Source organism: Helicoverpa zea, chromosome 7, assembly GCF_022581195.2.
Source record: "Helicoverpa zea isolate HzStark_Cry1AcR chromosome 7, ilHelZeax1.1, whole genome shotgun sequence".
NCBI classification, from domain to species: Eukaryota; Metazoa; Arthropoda; class Insecta; order Lepidoptera; family Noctuidae; genus Helicoverpa; species Helicoverpa zea.
The window spans coordinates 4,768,229-4,791,865 of NC_061458.1; the positions used below are offsets into that span (position 1 = coordinate 4,768,229).

The 23,637-nt window shown below is 34.2% G+C and overlaps 1 protein-coding gene across 1 annotated transcript; it reads left to right on the forward strand.

Moving 5' to 3' along the window:
• Nucleotides 1–10,744: 10,744 nt before the first annotated feature.
• On the forward strand, nt 10,745–23,074 carry LOC124632156 (serine protease nudel). The gene is made up of 25 exons (XM_047166842.1): nt 10,745–10,826; nt 11,333–11,458; nt 11,560–12,189; nt 12,262–12,328; nt 12,407–12,520; nt 12,654–12,898; nt 12,983–13,140; nt 13,548–13,675; nt 13,888–14,068; nt 14,271–14,605; nt 14,698–14,996; nt 15,114–15,229; nt 15,499–15,658; nt 15,762–17,295; nt 17,508–17,677; nt 17,799–17,912; nt 18,020–18,197; nt 18,368–18,796; nt 18,870–19,058; nt 19,141–19,288; nt 19,563–19,728; nt 20,502–20,702; nt 21,438–21,669; nt 22,209–22,337; nt 22,668–23,074. The coding sequence occupies exons 1-25, from the start codon at nt 10,745–10,747 to the stop codon at nt 22,978–22,980; spliced, it is 6,444 nt and encodes a 2,147-aa protein (XP_047022798.1). The 3' UTR covers nt 22,981–23,074.
• The last annotated feature ends 563 nt before the right edge of the window (nt 23,075–23,637 follow it).

Sequence of the window (23,637 nt, forward strand, 5' to 3'; positions counted from 1 at the left end):
TGACATCAAATTCTATATTAAAGGTCAATCCCACACTCCGATTAGAGGTTCTTAGAAACATTAAGCTGATACTTGGCGATCTAAAAATATTTATTTTTAACAATACCAATCGAAAAAGATAACACTCAAGATACTTTCAAGGATCAAAGTTGTGTAAATCTGTAAAATTACGCGTCGTGTCCAGGAGTGCCGCTTTCATCCATCAAGCACTTGACCCAGCCGAAGAGCCTATTCAGGTGAAGGTCCAACCTCTTGACTTGTTTAACTTATTTTTAAACAGAATAGATAACAAGACTGACAACATAAAGGTGCGTGTTGAATTCTAGCTGCCGACTGCAACTGACGGCTGCAAATGCCGTGATTACATGAAGTTGGCCGCAGCTGTACTATGTAAAATGTCAGATATCTGACAGCTACTGCACATGCTGCTACCGCTCGATGAAAAACTATTTCACGTTAATACATACAAATAAGTAGTGCAGCTGCGGCCGACTTCATGCAGTCATGGCACTTGCAGTTGGCAGTTGCAGTCGGCAGCTAGAATTCAAAACGTACCTTTACGCTTCTTTGTAGGAACTGACGTCATTGCGGAAAATCAATGTTGACGTCATTCATGTTCAGGTACGTAAACTTCGACTTTTGTTTCAGAAATTCCATGATAAGATCGATAAATGCCTATACAAAAAAATGATTACTATAATAACTACCACTAGTAACTATAATGAAATTACCAGGTAGGTACGCGAGATTCGTTATTAAATTAACGTGATGTTTTTAAGACCTAATTTTAGTTGAAATGTGATCAGTCATCACAAAACACAGAACCTTCATTAAAATGGGGCCGTCACTAAACATTAGGTACAAAATATCTACATAACGTAGGTATTCATTTATATTGAAATACTAAACAGGACCCAAGCTCCTTGTAATGCTAATCAAGACCAACTTTATATGAAAATACACATTTAATAAACCATTCCTAGTTCAAAATCAGTTCGTTTTGGTTACTTATAGCTGAATCTTGCGTTTTCTTTCTAAATATCCATAAAAAGCCTTCTAGTTCATGAAGCCAGCCCTCTATATCGAACCGAATCTCATCCAAAATAGTTAAGTAATTTTAATTTTTTAAGTAATATTCTAACGTTCATAATATGGATCGTGTAAGTAAAACAGGACTATTCACGAGATTATGTCAATGGAAAATATACCAAGCGTGTCCATATGAATAAATATTTCATTCATACCTCAAAAGGCTTAGACGTAACAAAAATATATTCAGGTCATAATAATTTTGTCAGAATGGTTTATCATTTGTCAGTTTAATTCCCATGTCTGACAGAAGCTAAAACGATTTACCGATGTGTGTGACATTGCAGTATTTTATAAATCAAGTAAATAATGACAGCTCAAAGGTTTATATGAATGAGTATGAGTTTTTAAGCCGCAGACAGATTTTATCATTAATGTTCGTTGATAAACGTTGAAATATTTATGTCATAATTTTCGTGTTTTTATATTAGTAGGTAATGAATCTATGTAATGTTGTTGTAGTAGACAGACAGGTATATACATATTTATATATAAATATATATATGTATGTAATGGATAAAGCCCGAAGTGCAGCTCCACATAGCTTTAACCGGTTACACCCAGGTGTTGCCGGCCATATATGGCTAAACCTAGTTGTGTCCTCTTACACAGTAAGAGATTGCCCTTTGCAGTAAGACCACTTCAACTTAGCCATACAAGATTAACTTTTAAGTTTGTGTACCTTACAATGCAATAACTAAGTAGACTTTGTCGTTGGTCTGTATCTTTTAAGAAACGGACATAGGTACTTCATCTTTTGAAGTTGTGGAAAAACTGTTATAATTATAATAACTACTCTCTGTAAAATACAAATTAAGCTCGAGTACCGAGTTAGTTAGAATAGATAATCTTATTCTAACCTTGTTTTACAGAATCACAAATAAAATGGCATTTTAAAATGCGTTAATTCTATTAAAACATGGACTGCAAAAAGTACTTACTTGTAGTTCTAATTTAATACATAACGGAATTCTTAATAGGTACACAATTAATAAAGTCGCTGAAACTCATCTGAAACTATTCAAAAACTTTGAACTAGTCAAAACTATTTGCATAAAGTTTACGTAGCAATTAGCTGTTCCATTAATTTAATTGCTGACTTACTAAATTTATTTACAGAATTCATACTTACACTTTACCTTAACGCAAAGTAACAATGTCTGTCTGTCTTCAATCATACCAAACGACTTATGTTTAACTGATCACCAGAAATAGTAACAAATAGCAGACAAAAATAGTAAATGATCACCAAAATGAAACTCGCATTTTAATGTAAAATGATAACCAAAGTTTTAACACTTTGCTATCCCATTTAAGTGAAATTACTCCAAAATAAATCATGCGCAAGCCAAAAATAGTAAATGATCACCAAAATTAAACCACCATTTTAAAGTAAAATGATAACCAAAGTTTTTACATTCTGCTATCCTATTTAAGCAAAATGAGTCCAAATAAATCATTGTTATCCCAAAAGTAGTAAATGATCACCAAAAGTAGTGAATGATCATCAAAATTATACCAGCGTTTTAATATAAAATGATAATCAAAGTTTTTACATCTTGCTATCCTGTTTAAGTAAACTGACTCCAAAAAAATAAGTTCGGCCTGATACAATAAATGTAATTACATTATGGGGACCCTTTTCCTGCACTAGGGTGGAAAATTGTCTATTGCATGCCTCTAAACAGTGCGATAAGAGTGTGTTTTCGAGGGAGTGTATTGAGAAACACATTCTTCTTCTTCTTTCTCCTGCCCTGTTCCCAATTTTACTTGGGGTCGGCGCAATATGTCATTTTCTTCCATTTTCCCCTGTCACTCGTCATACTGACACTCACGCATGCATTGCAAGCCGGACACATAACTTAATATGGCATCATAATACTTTATTTGATAATAAGCCTACATTTTATGGCAATCACAGTGACTTATTTAGGCAAAAATAATACATTAATTTGGTCGTCAAGAGTTGGTGATCATTTACTAAATTTGGTGGTCGAATACAATTTAAAGTGAAGTCGTGACTAAAATAGCTGGTACTATTACATTTTTAGACTTTATTTTTCTGGTGTTCAGTAGATTTTTCTGGTTGCAAAACTAAGGGTATCAAAGCATTTTATGGTGGTCATTATATTTGTTCCCATACCAAACTACTAAACCGAGTCAATTTAATTCAGCCACCGGTAGCTACATGGAAATTCAACAGATATATATTTTTTCCGTCCTCCGATCACCGGTACAACCAGGTGTACCTAGTTAGTTGCATTTCGAGCTACGGATATTACGGGACGTAGCTTAATACAAGTAGGTACGTGCAAAACTTTATACCCATACCTTGCTGGTATATGCTTGCAACTTAACAGCATTAGGTATGTATATTGTAAAGGGATAAAGATCAATTAACTAATGGATCGTCCATGTCTCGATTATGCACTAATTGATTTGTTCTATGACCGCGCCTTTGCTTAAGTTAATATTGGAACACACGTCTCTTAGCAAGTCTAATAATAAATCTTGTGTTTGATGAACACCGAAGATAGCTTTAAATTAGAAAGTTTTCCAGTTACATACTTTATGAGGGTTATGCTTCTCCATTATCTGTCTAAAAGTGTTTTTTTTAATTGTTGCCCCTTCAACATTATCTTTATTTACATAATTACAAAATACGAAAACAGTACCTATAAATATTACTGAAATCTTCTTGACTACTACTACTACTACTACTACTGTTCACGGAGTTATCTACATGGGCGGTTTAAAAGGGCTTATGTTTAACTGACCACCAGATATAGTAACAAATAGCGGACAAAAATAGTAAATGATCACCAAAATGAAACTCGCATTTTAATGTAAAATTATAACCAAAGTTTTAGCACTTTGCTATCCTATTTAAGTAAAATTACTCCAAGTAAATCATGAGTAAGCCAAAAATAGTAAATGATCACCAAAATTAAACCAACATTTTAAAGTAAAAAAATTATAAACAAAGTTTCAACACTTTGCTATCCTATTTAAGTAAAATTACTCCAAGTAAATCATAAGTTAGCCAAAAATAGTAAATGATCACCAAAATTAAATTCTGCTATCCTATTTTAGCAAAATGAGTCCAAATAAATCATTTTTATCCCAAACTTGATGTACATATGTATATGTTAGCAGGCATGCAGCATGGAAGCAAACATGCAACATGCAGCAAGCATGGCTTCTGTCACGGCTCCGGCGCTGCGGGGCTCCGGCGGTCCCATGCGAGCTTTTCGTCGCAGATGGTTTTCACGCTCACCACCGCAGCTTCGGCTTGCTCCGCGCCTACGCGGTTTTGAATTGCACTCTAGGGGTAGGGCAAACAAGACTACCTTCGTGGAGTCTATATACACATAACTTAATATGGCATCATAATTTACTTTATTAAATAATATATAAGCCTGCATTTTATGGCAATCACAGTGATTTATTTAGGAAAAATAATACATTATTTTGATCGTCAAGATTTGGTGATCATTTACTAAAGGACATTGTTCAATTTTGGCCTAAGAACCGATGTGAATATAAATTATACTATAATTTTCATTTATTTTTATATTGTTTGAAACATATTTTAGTATTCCACGGACACTTCAAATAAATAAATTCCAAATAAAAAGTTGGGTCACAATTATTGATGCGTTATAAAATGTTTCCGTCAGCCAGTGCTGCCAGTTTCGGAAGTTTTCGCGATTTCGGTAAATACGGATCGAATTGAGAACCTCCTTTCCGAAGTCGGTTATTAAAATAAGTTGCTAACACTTTATTCATTTAAATACCTAAACTGACTAGCTAGAAAAAAACTAGTATTCTATATGTTTTAAGCGAAATCGCGAATTTCTAGCTTGGCATTCGAGTAGGATTATAGTTTTCGTAATTGGCAACACTGGTTTGCTAGAAGTCAGTTTGATTGCTTTGCGACTTTCGTTTCTTTTATGATTTTCTATGCGTTTCATGGTTTTATTCTAACAACTTTGGCTTGATTACGCACTCCGATTAGATTGCGTACTTGATAGACTCGGCTGTGTGTAAAGGACTGGATTTTCCTGGCATTTTCGGATATTGCTATAGTTGTATTATAATTACAACAATGGATGCAGAATATAGTATATTGTATAAATTGTGGATCTGCTGGAGGTTCTTTAGTATTAGAAAACGAAGATATACTTCGTTGCATACAACAATGGACTGTTCCCCGTATGGTAAGTGGTCTACGAAAGTGTTTTTCTAATTTTGATAAGAATGTTACTACCTACTTATGTTTTCATAAGCACTCAATTTCTCGGTTTTCAAATCAATTGCCACAATTGCAAGTTACTTGACATTTACTAATGTTTTATTGTATTTATTTATTACAGGTTGAAGCTCATGACCTTATATGTACGACGTGTTGGTCTGAAGCAGTCGAGCATAATAAGATGCAATGCACTGTTGGACGCAATTGTGTACTTTGTAAGAAGCTCCTACCATCAGGCGTTACTGTTGCAATTGTATCGTTGGGCGTAGAACAGTGGGCTGTTGTGCCCACATAATGACTATTATCTGGTATTTAAGCTGGGCGAGATATCAAAATTCAATTGAACTCCCTGCTCAGTTCTTAGATAATATATTATTGAGAAATATTGATGATTAAAAACCTTTAATTGAATATAAAAATTGTTTTTATTGCACATCCTCGAAAACCTCTTTCATTGTTATTGGTAAACCTTACTTTAACTGTTAAATTATTTTGTGTGGTAATGACATTTTTAGTATGGTCTGTGCCTTCTTGGTAATAGACCGCGGGTTCGATTCCCGCCTTATGGCATGTAGATAGCTAGGTAACTGTCTAATATAAAAGTAGTAACAATCATTTAAATAAATAATTCTCCATCGTAATAATATCGATATTTTATGAATTGTGGTGAATGGAACTCTTCCATTTTGGATACTTATGCGTTTTATCACAAATCCAAAGTGGATTCACTATATATTAAGAAACGTAACGTTGAAAGCAAAAGCGTTAAGGTAGTTGTTTTTCATAAAAATTCTAAGCATTTATGAAAACTAGTCACACGCCCCGTCTTCGCACGGTGGCAATGTAAAACCTTGGTGTAAACCTTCCTCTTGACCTACTCTATCTATTCAAAAAAATCGCATCCAAATCCATTGCGTAGTTTTAAAGATCTAAAGCATTCATAGGGACAGACAGAAAATGCAACTTTATAAAATGATCATTGTCAAAGAATTATCTTAAACTTGACTAGGTACTATCTCTTTTCCTAGTATCTAGTAGAGTAGTCTTTTCCTAGATCTAGAAGAGAACATATAGAGCTGTACATAGTATTGTTGATATTTTGTATAGTGTAGTTTGATAATACTACTCTGATATTTCACGCAAGCTTGGTTATTTTTTATTTATAACCTCAAAATATTAACTTTTTTCGTAATTATTTTAGTTTCCTGAAGTGTCCGTTCGTGAAAACTTATTTCCTAGGATTCCATATAATTTTAAGAGTTTATAGAAGTCACTTTCCATTCGAACGGTTCTTAGGCAGAACATGTATGGAGCCGGAACAATGTCCTTTGGTGGTCGAATACAAATTAAAGTGGAGTCGTGACTAAAATAGCTGGTACTATTATATTTTTAGACTTTATTTTTCTGGTGTTAAGTAGATATTTTTGGTTACAAAACTAAGGGTATCAAAGCATTTTATGGTGGTCAAAATATTTATTCCCGTTTAAAAGTGCCAAAATGTTATACATTACCAAAGAAGTATTCTTTTAAAAACTCCATCATATGTACATAAAAAAATTCTATCATCTAAAATGAGTTCCTTTTTATTTTTCGGAAATCGTTAAAGATACTTTACAATATTTTCGACTTATTTTCTTTCCTTGACGTTCAGTTATTGGACTGTCTGAACCGCTGTCGCGAATCACATTTTTGTGCAATATTCTATAACTGACAGTTACTGAATTACGCGCTTGCTGAAGCACGAAAGGGTTGTGATGCGTCGAGAATGACTAGACAAACAAAAAGAGTTTTGTCTACAAAAATGAGGTTTTATTTCACCTTTTTGATTGATGCTTTTCCACATAAGTATTGGTTTAAAAGGAAAAAAATATTCACCTAATAATGTTACATCAAGCTAGAAATACTATTTTTGTCATTATAATTGTTTTTTTTCATATCTAAAACTTGGTACTTTCATACATCCTGACTCGTATGAGAGTACCAACTTTTTTCTTTGGGATAATTTTAAAGTATGTAATCTTCGGGATGCTGTGAGCAGATGTGCGCCGAGTATTATGTTAATATACGCTACCCTATGTATCTTAAGCGTAAAGTCGTCTTTGAAATTCTACATGAATACAGCTACCCATAACTTCTCCTTTGTTGATAAGTAAATAATTAATTGCACTCTTAAAATGTGTAAAAACTAACAAATTCCAAAACATTATAATTATATCGTAGTAAATAATGTGTAAAAAAACTGTTGGACAGTTATTTCTTGACAAGTAAAAAATAAAAAATTGAAAGCTACATTTCTAGGCCCAGATATAATAATTTTCGTAATTTCGTCTAATAATTTGCAAGTCCGCAAATGCTTAATGTTTTGAATATGTTAGGGTAAGTACAAATCAACGTTTCGAAATAATCGGGTCATCGTTTTGTAGTGTATGTACTGGTTTGATGACACTGCGCGAATTCGTAACGATTTTACAGATATAGCATGTAACTTTTATTCTTTTTGCGTAATTTAGTGAAAGCCATTTTTAATAAGTAGGTTTCGATACTTTTTCAAGTTTCCTAAGAATTCTTAGGAACGAGCGAAGAATAGAAGAACATGCCATAAGTTTTATTACGAAAAATCGTTTTCTTTGGAAAGCTCATACACAACCAAATATAAATTGCGGGAATTAAATGATAAAATCCTTGTTTCCAGAATTTGATCTTTTAATGTATACAGTCAACTTCAGGTCAGTAGTAACAGTTTTATAGAAAAATCGTACTTATTACTATTGAGTTAAGGTACATGACAGTTACCACTGATGTGCGGTCTACTGTACAAATATTTTCAATTTCCAAATGCGCATCTAAATAATCAAAATTGTTTGTGACAAATTCTAAACTCAAATTTCTGACAGGACTAAGGAATTGCATTTTACGATTTGTCAATTGTTTGGAGTTCCTCATTTTATAAATTCCAATGCGCGATAGAATTAAGGATTCCAATTTCGAATTTCCTCATTGTTCGAATTTACTTTTGTCACAGTAAATAAAATAGAACGTATGATTCATATTCGAAACTTAAAAGTTTACGTCGAACGAAAAGTGTCAGCTTAACAATTGTGATTCTACCCGAAATCTACTGATCAGCAAATTGATTGAACTGAGTCAGTGGCCAGTGCGCCGGTCGCGGTCGCTCAGTGCTGTGGAGCAACATAAAACTTTGTTATTTTACATAGAAATGTGTTGTCATGATTAGTGAGTGATTGAATTTTAATTGTAGGGCAATGTAAGTACTATTTTTTTTATGTTTCAAAAGTTTTTGCTGCTGTGTTTATCATGAAACTATGCATGCAGTCTCATAATAAAGTTGTTATTGTTTGAGTTAACATGAACAAGATTTATGGAGTTTTTTTTTGGTGTTCAAAGTTTAGTAAGAATCAAAATCGGGAATCAAACAAGGAAATCTGTAAAAAAAATAGTGCCTGTTACTAAGGCAATGCACGATAAAACCTTACATCAAAATAATAAACAGAAAACTTCTCCTTTTGGAGTTAAAATACTCAAAACAAATTAAGTTCAGCAGAGTACATACCAAGACAATCATCTTGAAATTCGATATTTGAACGTTTTTGTAATTCTTCCCTTTGTCTATTATCTTCCCTTTGTCCGCTAGCTTGACAATGCTGACTCGTGAAAAGTTATTTTTGGCACGTTCAAAAATAGAATGACGGAAAAAGTCAGATTTAAAAAGGGAATTCCTTTTCGATTAATTGACAACCTTAATAGGAAGGAATGGGTTGCATTTCAGCCAGTATTCCGTAGCAGTTAGTATTGTACTGACTACTATGTTATTCCGGGAAGTTAATTTAATATAAACAACGTAGTAAGTACTAGAAACGTTTCAACAACAAAGGAATATAATGTCTAGTACCTGTCTTCAGTTTGAATTCGTTATTCGCAATACTGAACAAATAAACAATTTTGAAAGAGACGTTGAGTATTAACTTATTTCTGGGAAACTCATTAGAATTAGTAAAATAATTGTATAAAAAATATTGTACTTTTTAGGATGAAAAATGTTTTATATTTTTATTAGAAAAACCTAATAATAAAAACCCCGAAATAAAATGCAAACTGAAAAAGCGCGTATCCGATAATTGCATTGCATGTAACGATTTAATGTCATTTTAATATCAACCTCGCATATACGCGGAAATTCGATTCACGGGATCGGTGAAGTTTTGAGTGCCTAGCCCCTGCTGGTAGTATATAATATGAGCTTCCTGCTTGCAACTTTTGTAATGCTCAGAAGTTTCATTGTTCCTATGCATTAAAACTGAATAACGATACCTATTTCATATCTCTACTACTGCATACAATATGATGAAAATGCCGAGTCTGTCTGTTTACAACAAATTGAAAAAGTAATGTATTTATAAAGATCACTTACAGCCATTTTGATCATACTGACCGTACGTATTAACGTGCGACGTAGAAAAAGGCGCCTGACCTACCTTCCTTATGGCATCTGAGCATCTTTCTTTACTCCGTGCTTACAGTTCTTTCAATTTGATGAATTTTCCGCCCCGTCTTTACGCGAACAAAAAGCCGATTATGCGCGATATATTTCGAGACGCAAAAATCTGTCTTAACGTCATTTTTGTACTGGCAGTTGTCAATTGTTTATCGGTATCGCTTGGAAATCCATCAGTGTAAAAAAAACAGTTTTAGCAAAAGTGATTCCTTGCGTAAAGAGAATGGATCACTTTGCTTTATGACGAATTTAAGACATCAAGACTTCATGTCATTCACCCAGACATTTGTGTATTGTATACTGTGCACATACACTTAATTTATGTGCCATTACGAATATTAGGCGTGTCACACACGACTTGATATTTGATCAGCGCCAATGAGACAAGATCGACATTTAATATAATGAAATTGAATAATGTCGATTGCTTGCTACATAATATCACTTCATTTGAGTATTATTTTCGTCTTATATTACATGTATATTATGTATATTCTTAGGCACTTACAATATTCCTATTCTTGGATACCTCATTCATGCGTTCTTTTAATAATATCTTGATTAATTAATCAAAATGAAACACTTACGGTAGGAAATATATAAACAAAAAACAAGTCATTTAAAGTAAGTACTGGTCTAATTGGAAAAAATTGTACTGTTTATCTAGCTGATATAGGAAGTTTGTACAAGAGAAGCAAACTAAGTTGTTTACAAACCAATCGGTTACCTGCCTGTTTCCTTAACTTGAACTCAAGTCATGCCAAATTCATAAAGACCAGGAATTACACTGTTGTACTCTACTTAATTATGTACTCGATAGCTGCTAGCGGTAGTTTGACACAATATCAGCAGATAGATCAAGATTTAATAAAATTTCATTTTTTCAGATGACCAGTGAGAAAATAATGAAAGAACGTTGGGAGCAGCTGGGTCTGCCACCGATGGAGTTAGCAGAGTCCTCAGAAAATAGTACGTCTATTATTATTAATAGTATGTGTAACCTTGTTAATATCATTATATCGGGTGTGCCGTACCCTAATCACACTAAATTAAATACGTTAATATACTGGTTAATATATGTCAATTAGCCTAATTAGCACAAAGAAAAGAATAAAATACGTAAAAATAAAAACAAAAAACATTTTTCAATTCTTTTTTAAAGAAAATAGAATAAAAATGTGCGAGAATTAGAATACCATATAAGAGTCAGTCATCACAAATTTTTTTGGAAGTCAATATGTAGTTGGTAGTATGTATACATTTTCATATCCTTCACTTGGAATATACGCAAGCATCATGAGACTGTGTTGGAAAACATTATTAAACTATTAGCAAAGTAATATGATTTAGTCTTAATAAGCAAGGTCTCGGCAAACTAACGACCTTTGGTGCTTCCTGTACATATAACCAGATTTGTTAAGGAATATGACACAGTAATGATGTACTCTTAATGAATTGTATTGATCTAATTTCAGGTCGCGATAATAATGGTTTTTACAGATGTTTCCTCCCCACATTACAAAAAGTAATGGTTATGTTGTTACTGACAATATTTGGGGTAGGAACATATGTCCTACTGATAAAAATATCCGAGAGCTATGGTAAGTTGAATTTCAAAAGTTTAAATTCTTTTTTTTGTTTAATTATCACTTTGAAAATATAAGCACCTAATTCATTATTTTTATTGTGTCATTTATTTTAGATAATGGAAGAAATACCGAGATTATTATAGTCACCGGCAATAGTGAACTCCCAAACGTCACAGTTCACAACATGGAAATATTTCTACAATTAAAAAATGAAACATCAGACAAGAAACTGAAATCAGAACCAAAACGCATAAGAAAAAAAAGAAGCGCAATCACTCCAAGCGACTCTTCATCACTCATGGTCGATCCCATCGAAAATTTAAATGATGAACAACTACAAAAGGCAAGAGAAATAATATTAAAACATGACCTTTTATGCAACAATGACAACCATCAAGAAATATGCAAAAACTTTGTTTCCAAATTGAAAGCAATCGTACATAGTGATGATAAAACTAAAACAAAGGAAGATCCTTCTAGAATTAATTTAAAATTAAATGAAAACGATGGAAATGGCAATAAAATGACAAATGAAGATGTTGCTCCAACAGATCTCACTAAACGACAAGCATCGCCTACTATGAATATCGATAACATTATCGAAGCTGTTCCTTCAATACCAGTTGAAGGCAGAGGTGCTGCACCATTCACTAATGCTAATACTATGTCGCATTCATCTTCAAACCCACCACAGAATACTTTATTAGCTCGTCTTCTAAAACAAAACTGCCCTCACACAAAAGGTAAAACATCAAAAAGGTTATAAAGTTTTCCTTTAATGCAACAAACTTCTAACACACCTTTCTGTTTTACAGGGATTTATGAGCCAACATCTGACTACTTAGGAACACATTATGACCATCCATTAATGCATCATACCAGGTATGGAACCTCTTTGGTATGATTTATTTTCATTACTGCTGAGAACTGGCATAAAATTTTGTACTTTAATGTTCGCAGATTTTTATCCCCGCCCATGCACACCCCTTATCTTCATGAACGTGATATAGACTTGCATAGACAAAAGATACACCCTCAAGACATTGATATCATCTTGAGCATGTTGGAGTCAAAGTGAGTATTTACAAAGACATACTCATAAAAAAGACTGTGGAATGTCTATATGTAATTTATTTACCCTATAATTTTACCGTATATTTGTAAAAGTACTCGAATTAATTTAAGATTTGCTTTTTGCTTTTCACAGGTCAGAAGCAGCAGCAACGAAACGTATCTCTAATTCATCTCGAGAAACAGCATGTCCTTCAGGCACAATTTCTTGCGTGAGCGGAGACGCTTGCATTGACGAAAAGCAGTGGTGTGATGGCAACGTCGATTGTATTGATGTCAGCGATGAGGCTTCTTGCACCTGCAAAGAAAGAGTCGATAAGTCACGACTTTGTGACGGATATTTCGATTGTCCTTTCGGAGAGGACGAAATGGGTTGCTTTGGTAATTAATCTTTTGAAGACTCTATACCTATTTGTATAAGGATCAAAGTCGTTTGCTTTAACACTTAATTTTCTACTACTCCAGGTTGCAGTGAAGATAAGTTTAGCTGTGAGGATTTAGACATGAGTTCTCGAAGTACTTGCTTTAGCAAAGAACAGAGATGCAATAATTTCGTCGATTGTCCCAACCACAAAGATGAAGTCGAATGTAACATGCTAGCTCCCAGTCTTCTTAAAAAGCCTGTAAGTTATGTCAAAGTCTTACCTTCAATCAAAAATAGTTTTAATTTTAGTACAAAATGTAATAGTGAAGAATTTTCTTTTCTTTGTGAGAAGTTTTTTGTATTTTCACCTCCAATACTCATACATCAAAAGTGTAGATGACAGGTGACGGACATACCAATTTCACTTCACTTTCACTGAACACGAAATTGCATCGGTGACAACGTGAATTCGGAGGTTTTTGACTTAATCACAAAAGTTTGATGAAAATTCAGAAGACATCGAAACTAGACATGAAATGGTTTTAGTAGTTAACAAAGTGATTATAAAGTTATTGTTTTAATTCTAAATTAAGCTGGATCGGGAGTTAAATATGAAATTATATTGATGTTGGAAATGTAATAATACTTTTATTTATTTCATTTTAGCTATTTGCCATTTCGAATACTGAAGGATTCTTACATAGAAATTTCAAAGGAAACTGGTATGCAGTTTGCGAAAATCCTTACATGTGGGCTCATGACGCTTGCCGGAGGGAAACAGGCCTGATTATAAGGTAAGTTTTCCAATATGTGTTTTGAAAGTGAGCGATTCGTAAGTCAAACATAGCTGTATTTTTCAATACCAGCCTATATCTCAAGTTAATTACTATTGTGCAATGACTATAAAGTCATATAATTTTGAGGAAAATTACGTCGTTATTTAAAAAGTACATACGATTTTAATACAAAAGAAAAAAAATATTATATAGTGATGTTCCATTTACAGGCCACCTATCATACAAGTGGTCCCCATAGACCCCATGATAAAGATAGATTACCTGAACACTGGTCCCGGTGGTTTGATGCAAACAAGCGACACATGTATGAACTCATCGGCAGTGTACGTACATTGTCCCGACATGCTATGTGGAACTAGAGTGCAGTCTACGTCACAGCTACTTAGAGAGGTAATGTACTCGCAAATCCTGAAGAAAATATTGTTCACGCTTCGTAAGATATTTTTTGGATTCAGAAAATTTTTGCTCATATTTTTACAACGTCTCCATTTTATATTTGAAGTACGCTTCATTATTTTACCTATTGAAGACCTATTGAAGTTATGACAACGTCTCCCAAAATATTCATTGTAACCCTTCATACTATTTATAGAACGCTGCGATCGAAAATCATCTATTCGGAAGAAACAAAAGATATCTGTTACCGAGCCATCCTTACCCTTTGATGTTTTACGGCAACCGCATGAAAAGGAACATAGACAGGACCAGTCCTAAGATAAATTACGGGATTAAATTCGATACATTCAAGAGAGACGGCTTTGGAACAATGAGGAACAAAAGGACAGAGAGTAGGGTAGTGGGGGGAAAGCCAAGTCAGCCTGCAGCCTGGCCTTGGATGGTAGCTCTCTATAGAAATGGCATGTTCCATTGTGGAGGAGTCGTTATAACACATAGTTGGGTAGTATCCGCTGCTCATTGTGTTCACAAGTAAGATCACCTTTCAACTACTTATATAATGATTAAATAACAATTTAGTTTGTATCGAATTGAAATTGAATTTAAAAATCACAATTCCACAGATTCTGGGATCATTACTACGAGGTGCAAGTAGGAATGCTGCGTCGTTTTTCATTCTCGCCACAAGAACAAAGTCACAAAGTGACCCACGTCATAGTCAATCAACATTACAGTCAGACTGACATGAAAAACGATCTCTCTCTATTGAGAGTCGAACCCGCTATTCAATATAGTCGTTGGGTGCGACCGATATGCTTGCCCAGTCCCGATACGGCGGGCCCTGATTGGCTATGGGGCCCATCTCCGGGTACTGTGTGTACCGCTGTCGGTTGGGGAGCTACGACCGAAAAAGGACCCGATCGTGAGTAATCAGTTTTAGGGTTACGAAACAAAATGCTAAAAATAATCCTTTGGAATTTATTTTAAGTTCAAAGTTGAATTATTGTTTGAAATACATTCGGTTTTTTTTGCCTTTTAGCTGACCACATGAGAGAAGTAGAAGTACCTATTTGGGCCAAATGTAAGCACAGTGAAGATCAAGCTGGTAAAGAGATCTGTGCTGGTTTTGCTGAAGGTGGCAAGGATGCGTGCCAGGTAATTATTATTTTTTACACACAGCAAACACAATATATAATTAAGCAAAACGCAATAAATAATGCCTACAAATAACTCTCAACTGTCTACAAATAATTCTATTCAAAGCAAATTGCAAATAAAACACTTTATTTTTGTACAAAATTTGATTTGTTCGTTGTTTTTGTCTTTCAGAGATTTTGCTAATATACTTCTAATATAGCAGCATTTCATACATTTTACGTCAATTTCGTATCACGTCTTTGCAATAACATGTTGGATTATTTCAGGGCGACAGCGGAGGGCCTCTTTTATGCAGAAATCCTTTGAATTCCCAACAATGGTACATGGCAGGGATCGTAAGCCATGGTGACGGGTGCGCTCGGAAAGATGAGCCGGGCGTTTACACTCGAGTCAGTCTCTTCGTGAAATGGATTAGATATCATATTTGTAAGTACAAATTGTAACGCAAGTAAAATATATGAAGATATGTTTCCATATTGAAAATGAAATTTTATGCTTAAAAATCTTTATTTTTTTTGCTTTCTTTCAGCATCTAAGAATTTGCCCGTAGTTCAACCAATACAGGAATGTCCCGGATTCAAATGCGAAACAGGAATATCTAAATGTCTTCCAAATAAACGAAAATGTGATAAAATTGTGGATTGCTTGAACGGAGAAGATGAAACTAAGTGTGAATTTACTAGAACAGTGTCTACACTCGCTGATGAAATATTTAATTTAAATGGAGGTAGTACGTTAGGTTTATCAGAAACAAAAGAGGCGCAATCTGAACCCATGAAAACTGCAGAAAGTAATTTATCTAAAAGTATTCAAAATATAGAAGAAATAACAGCCGCAACAACGCAGTTGAATGAGAATACCACAAAACCTTCAATTACAGAAGAAGAAATTACTACTTCACCAACAGTTAAAGAAAGTTCAACAACTCCTAAAATCATTACATCTGAACGCAAAAGCGACAGTTTTGAATCAACTACAGCCAATGACTCTAATAAACAGGAACCTAAATCTAAAAACGATAACGGAATAAATGAACATAAAAAAGAACATCTGACACCTACTACACCTGACTTTGAACATGCATCGACTCTTGAAATCTTGAATGAAGCAAGCTCAGAAAACATCCCATCTTCACAAGAAACAGGCACAGTTGATCCTTTTAGTTCAATGATTACAGATCCTACTGATTCAAGTCGAGGAGATATGGAAATGATTACAATGGATATATCCAGAGAATTGCTGGAATCTGGATCCTCAGTATTGCAACATGTTGTAGCAACTACTACACAGAAAACATTTTCTCAAGAAGATACCACACGTAATGATTTCTTAGAACATAACTCCGATAATAACGATTTGAATGAAAAAATAATTCAAACATCGACCTCTATTCTTGAAAATATTGATATTGATAAAGAAAAAAATACTACTCCATTTAATCTGTTGGAGAGCACTGAAGAAAATAACCAAAAGAATAAAGTGAACTCGAATTCTACAGAAAATGACCAGGATACTTCAGACACAAAACTAATAGATATAGTAAATAATGAAACAATCAATGAATTTGAAGATAACACATCAGTGACAACATCGCCTGAAGACGAATCAGATGTTAAGACGAGTGGAGAAGTGCTCGCTACAAATCCTACTTCAACAGAAGCTGCGCAGGAATCTACTGAAACAAATACTATGGATGACGTAAAGAATGAAACTAGCAATGAACTTCAAGTCGATCCACCGGTAACGAAGCTACCTGAATTTGAAAATAAAACAGACGTTAAGACGAGTGAAGAAACACTTGCAATAAATCTACTTCCAAATTCTACTTTAGAAGAGAATCAGGAAGCTACTGAAACAATGGATGATATAAAGGAAATCACTTCAACTGAATTCCAAAAAGAGAAGCCAGTTAAGAAATTACCTGAAGAATCAGCAGCAAAGAAACTAGACTTTGAAGACAGTTCAGATATACTTAATGTTATAGAAGACGTTGGTACTTCTGAGATTGAACCAGCTAAATTAAGAAGGAAACATCGTGTTCCTAGCGAGTTTGAATGCCGACGGTAAGTTGAAATTATAATCCTACTAATATTATCAATGTAAAAGTTTGTGAGAATGTATGTTTGTTATTCTTTCACGCAAAAAAGGCTGGACCGATTTGGTGAATGATGGGTGATTCCCTTTATTAAGCCGCGGGCGTTTTATTATATTTTTGGTTCACAAACTTTTTTTCTTTTGACGTGTTTTTTTCTATATACTATGTTCTTCTTAACAGTATTGAACAAAGAATACCTTACTATCAGCGATGTGACCGTAAGGCGGATTGTGAAGACGGCACTGATGAGCTTGATTGTACATGCACTGACTTCATATCTACATTTGATGAGACACTGATATGTAACGGAGTCATTGACTGTGCAGATGGACAGGATGAATCGGATTGCTGTAAGTATTGCTATAAAAAAATATTCAAAAATTCCTGTTTTGCAACCACTTTTGAGTAAATGATTTGATTGTTTTGACTTGGTTTTATAATTTTCAATTAAAATTGTTTCTTTTATTTCAGTCAGCTGCCCAGAAAATCATTTCCTGTGTAAACGCAGTCGATTATGCTTACCAGAAAAACATGTTTGCGACGGAAGAGCTGAGTGCCCAGAAGGGGAAGATGAGCTTAATTGCTGTAAGTTTTATTTAAATAACAAAAAGAAGATATTAACGCCTTGTCATCCATCACCTAAATACGATAAAAATTATCACTTTGTATTAACCTTACGTTTATTTTTTCAGTTGCGTTATCAGACAGCGTAGCTATGGAATTTGATTTAGATGGCAAACCGCTTGTGAATTTAGAAGGCTTTCTTACAAAGAAACATTTGAACGACTGGCATGTTGAGTGTGTTGACAACCTATCGCTTGAACAGCAAGAGCAAGCTGCTACACATATTTGCCGTTATTTAGGATTCAGGTACACAGTCTCCAAAGAACTTTTTTATTTCTTTTATTAGATTAGATGAATTTGTATTTGTTCAAAATCCTAGCAATACTCGTCAAGAGGTCTTTTACTGCAGAAGTTTATTTCTGTACTGCGTTTATACTTAACCTGATTCAACGTTCTCAAACAAAGTTCCATTGCAGCTCTGCAAATACGTACAACGTGAAATACATAAACCTCAAAGAAGATGAAATCTTGGAACGCAGTTTAGACAACAAAAGGACTCGACGAGATACCATGGCGCGAGTTCCAGTACACTTCGCCTACAGGCAGGAAAGTGTTGAAAACGACACTTCGCGACATATCATTATAAAAGAGCCTCAAGTCATAAAAGAACAATGTGTACCGAACATTACAAAAACTTGCAAGTCTTTATATATCTCCTGTGATAATTCACTTTTTACTCAGTTTGATGATTTCGATAATATGTTGTTAAGAGATTCGGAATCTGTGAGAAATCACGCTTGGCCGTGGATTGCTAAAGTTTTTACTGAAGGCGATTATAAGTGCACTGGAGTTTTAGTCGATCTATCGTGGGTTTTAGTTAGTGACTCATGTCTTTGGGATTCTACGTGAGTATTTTCTAAAGAAAAGTTCCAAGTGCCCTGCTTTGTTTAAATGATTTTAATTAAAATGTTGTTGCAGACTGTCTCATCACTACATAACAGTTGTACTAGGATCGCATACAACTTTAGGGGTTATGAACGGTATGCAAGAACAAGTTTATCAAGTAGATGCCAAGAGAGATGTGTATCGTAGTAAGGCATCGTTATTGCATCTCAAGAAACCTGCACACTACTCGAATTCTGTAAAGCCAATGGTGGTTGCATTTTCGTAAGTTTCGACAAGTTATCTACGAACTTAAGAAGTCATTAAATTTCAATGAACAATTAAATAATATTTTTTGGGTTTTCAGCTATCCTTTAGAACAGAATGCAACGTGTGTAGCCGTTGGTCAAGATGACAAGAATACTACAATAAGCGTGTTTCTAGAAGAAACTTATGAAAACTGCCATCCAAGCAACCGTTGCTTTAAGCGAAAATCTAGTGAAAGTCTTTGTCCGGTACCAACAATTTTTTTTTTATAATAGTTTGAAACTCATATTTTTTTACCGTTAACAGTTTTTTGCTATTCCTCTGCTAGGTATGGGCTTGATTTATCAGAAAGCAGGGTATATAAATAAATTAGCGATTACTGTCTATTTTGAGTCCGGAAATCTGGACAATCCAATATTTTACACCTTTAGCCAGAGTGGCTTAATTACTATAGAATGCTATTAGTTTGTTTGGATATGGCGTCCAATTATTTTCTTGCTAACTTGTCCATTATTTTCTTAGCTCGATCGGTTACACCGTCACTGGGCCGGTATAGTAAGCTGCCACACCAACCAAGGCTGGTACCCAGCAGCCACATTCGTTGATGGCAGAGGTGAATGTGGACTCGGAGATCACATCAACGCTACTAATATTGAAAATCTTAAGAGCGAAATCAAACATCATTATCGTAAGTGCAAAATATTTAGATTATCGTAAAAATAGTAAAAATAATTGAGTATAAATGTAGGTATGGTACCAATTTATTTAGGAAAAGTTAAGAGAAGTTTATATCAAACAGTAGCTAAGCATCGATCTTAATCTTTTCAAAAGCCGCTAATGATTTATTAACCTTTCTTCATGAGATACGATTTTCCTCTTTTATTTTTTTACTAAGATTACTCACGCAGTTTCGACAGCTTTTTGATAAGTTTAGATTAACTTCATGCATCCTGATATTATTCATCGATTTAATAGGAACCTAGCATACGCGGTTAAACCGGTGTGATCTTAACAGACATACATTTACAAATATATTTAAAATTAAAAATACAAATTTAATCACCGAAATACACAATAAACACGCATAACGCAAACTTCCAAATGATATCACCAAATTGTTTTTATGTCTCCTTTCCTGCGATTTGTCTCAGAGGCAATGAGCTGGATTGGCATTTGTGATATAAAGATAATTATTTTTTATCGTAACACATTGTCAGGAGACGGTTTATATGGCAGAAAATTATTGTCAAATACGGTTTACGGTTGCGGCTATTTCTACTAAGTATATATTTCCACTGGCGTCGGCACACTCTTATACGCGGTCTAGCATGTATAGTTACTGAACTACCGTTCCTATACACGTACGCGCCCATGACTACACGTACATTTAAACGCTTCTCAGTATAAGCTTTAGGGTAAATCATGATTTATTTCTTAATATGTACCTATGAATCCCTGCAGGCAAGAAGACACTACCATCACCAACAGACAAGGAGCACAGCGACATCTGTGAAGGCATACGCTGCGGTCGCGGTCGATGCATACCCTCACTGCAAGTGTGTGATGGCGTGAGAGACTGCGAAGATGGCAATGACGAGTCTGAGGACGCATGTAAAATGAAACATGCGATCTGTGATAAGGACCCTTATCATAGAGGATGTGGTGAGTTAAAAAAGGAAAACTATGCTATAAAAACTTTAGGGTTTAATTAAATATTCATCAGTAGTGAAAGAAATAAACTGGTTCATCGTTTTTTTTGGGTCATTGAAAATCAATTTCATCTAGAATTAATCAAAACACTTTTTTAGATTTGATTTAAAAAAAAAACATGTTGAATTCTTGAAGAAAAAGTATACTCGAAGAAACTTCTATACTTTTTCTATTTTCTAGTGCCTGTAGCTTGATTCTAGCAACTTTGTATCTAACTAATTTCTTTGGAACAAGGTTATTCTTTCCAAAACGTTACATAAGATGACTTATAAATAACTATTCGTATTATATCCTCGTGTTACATAACTAGATAATGCTATATGATACTTTATTATATTGCCAATCCATACATCACCCTCAGGTGTTGACATCTCATTTTTGCCGTTAATAAAAATGGGTGTATCGGATCTCAATTGGTGATATCATATTTAACAGGCTTAAAAAGGGTCAACTATAGCTTATAGTGTGAATGTTATGGTATTTCTAAGTTCTACTTTATGCATTGTAGACATTATACAAATTAACTGTTTTTTTTTTTCTAGAGAAACACTTCAAACATGCACTGCAGACTAAACAGTCGATCCGATAGTTATAATTTTGTTTAAAGGATATCTTGATTCCAATCTAAGTTTTCAGTTTTCAGTCGGAAAAAACAAAAGGCTTAAAAATTGTATACCTTAATTACAGAATGCTCAGTGGGCCAAATGAAGTGCCGAAACGGTAAATGCATATCGAAGGAACTATTCAAGGACGGGAACGATGATTGTGGAGACAGAACCGATGAGCCAGGACAGACGACATGCTCCAACTACCTGGCTAGGGTGATGCCTTCGCGACTGTGTGATGGTGTATTGCACTGCCATGATAAAAGCGATGAGGATCCTGTGTTCTGCAAGTGCTTTGCTAAGAGGACTTTCAAGTGAGTAGATTCGAAAGAGAAAAAATAGTAAGTGGTAGAAGTAGGGGGTGGTACTTGTTATCTTATTCCTATCTTTATTATATGTCATGAATGCATATTGTATACTGCAATATGCCCAATGTATTCCAATTGATATACGAAACATTGTTGTCTCCTAACCTAGAGACAGCTGGGGATTTTCTTGCGCCACTTCTTCTTCCCAACAAAAGCATATAGGAAGTGGTGAAGGGTGGGGTATTTTGGGGACTGTCTTATGTTAATTTTTCACGTTCAAAAAGTGCTGTTTTGCAGCCAACTTTGAATAAATGATTTTGAATTTGAAGTTGATAGTGGAGAGAATAGGCACATTATACATACCTACCTGAGTTATAATTTTACTCGCCATATAAAAATACCGTTAGCAGTAATTAAAAGATAGAGTAGGAATGCTGAAATACTGCAAAATAATGCTTTTGTTCAAGTTCTTTGTTCGTTTGAGCACTCTAAATCAAGAGGAGCAAAAATCCATGCCTATACCTGAAATCAGATGAACGTTTCAGATGTGGTGCAAAATCCGGCGGCGTTGATCACTGCGTGGCTCCAGACACAGTGTGTGATGGTGTTCGCGACTGTCCTAACGGAGAGGATGAACAGAACTGCATTGGCCTTAATGCTCCACGCGGAACACCGTAAGTTTACAACAGAACTTCTTCTTTTGATAAATATGGCATTCTTATCTTCAACTATACTTAACTAAAAGGAAAAAAAAATGGTAACGGGGCAAATTGATTTATACCAACCTTAAAAAAATACGTTCGCAGTTTGAGCTGCATGTATGTTTGTGAGCGCAGTTACCACATAAATATTTGCCAAAATCGATTTATTTTTACCATAGCATACAAGAATTAACCTACAACACAAACCAACAACTATTAACCTATTCCCGATTACAAGCAATAATCATGGTGTGGTTCGATCATAATATGAACATTTATTAAAATTGTGTTTTGTCTTTGCAGATACGGAACTGGACAAGTAATAGTCTGTTCTCACGGCGTATGGCACTCCAAGTGTTACCCCACACAAAACCATACCAAATCAGAATTAGAAGCCATTTGCTCCGAAGTGGGTTTCATTGGCGGTCACGCGAAACAAATCAAACAAATGGAAAACTTCGTCCCTTACAATAATCTAGTAATAGACACTTTCAGCGATATTGTTCTAAACAATAATACTGTATTGAAAATGAGGAATACACAAGAGCCCATAGCTAAAGCCGTGTTTGATAAAGAACTGAAGAATTGCTACCCAGTTTTTATAGAATGTCGCTGATTAGATATTCGTAATTATTTATTTTTATTTATTGATATTTAGTGTTAGGTTAACCATGAGTTTCCTTGTTTTAAGAATAAACTATTTTTGTGTACATTAGTTTGTTTTAGTGGCAAAAAAAAACATTTATAACAAACACCAAAAATTACTTATTTTTTTTACCCTCCAGTGAAATATTCACGTATTATAAAAAGTGCCTGCTTTCGACACTCTTCGCCAGAAAACTTACAATAAGCGCCACCTCGCGGTAAAATGTACAATGAATAAACTTGAATCAAGTTATGTTTCAGTTACACTGATAACTTACACTGTATGTATAAAATTCTATAAACCATTTATAGATGGCGTTGTTTTAAAACATGATAATGACTTGAATGATTTGAAAATATATATATTGTCAGAATTTATATAATTCAGGTACATAGATGCAAGGATATAACCTTAATTATATGGTTAGTAAATAACTTATATTTAAATAAGGTAATTATTTAAGAGTTATTTTTTTCCTTTAATGACAGTTTAAATTACAAATAATAAGCAAAAATAATTAGCTAACATCATTTTATATTTAAATATACATAAATCCTGCTAATTGCATGCTACTTAAAAAAATAACCGATAAAATATTAGTTATAATTATGGTCGAGTATTCACACT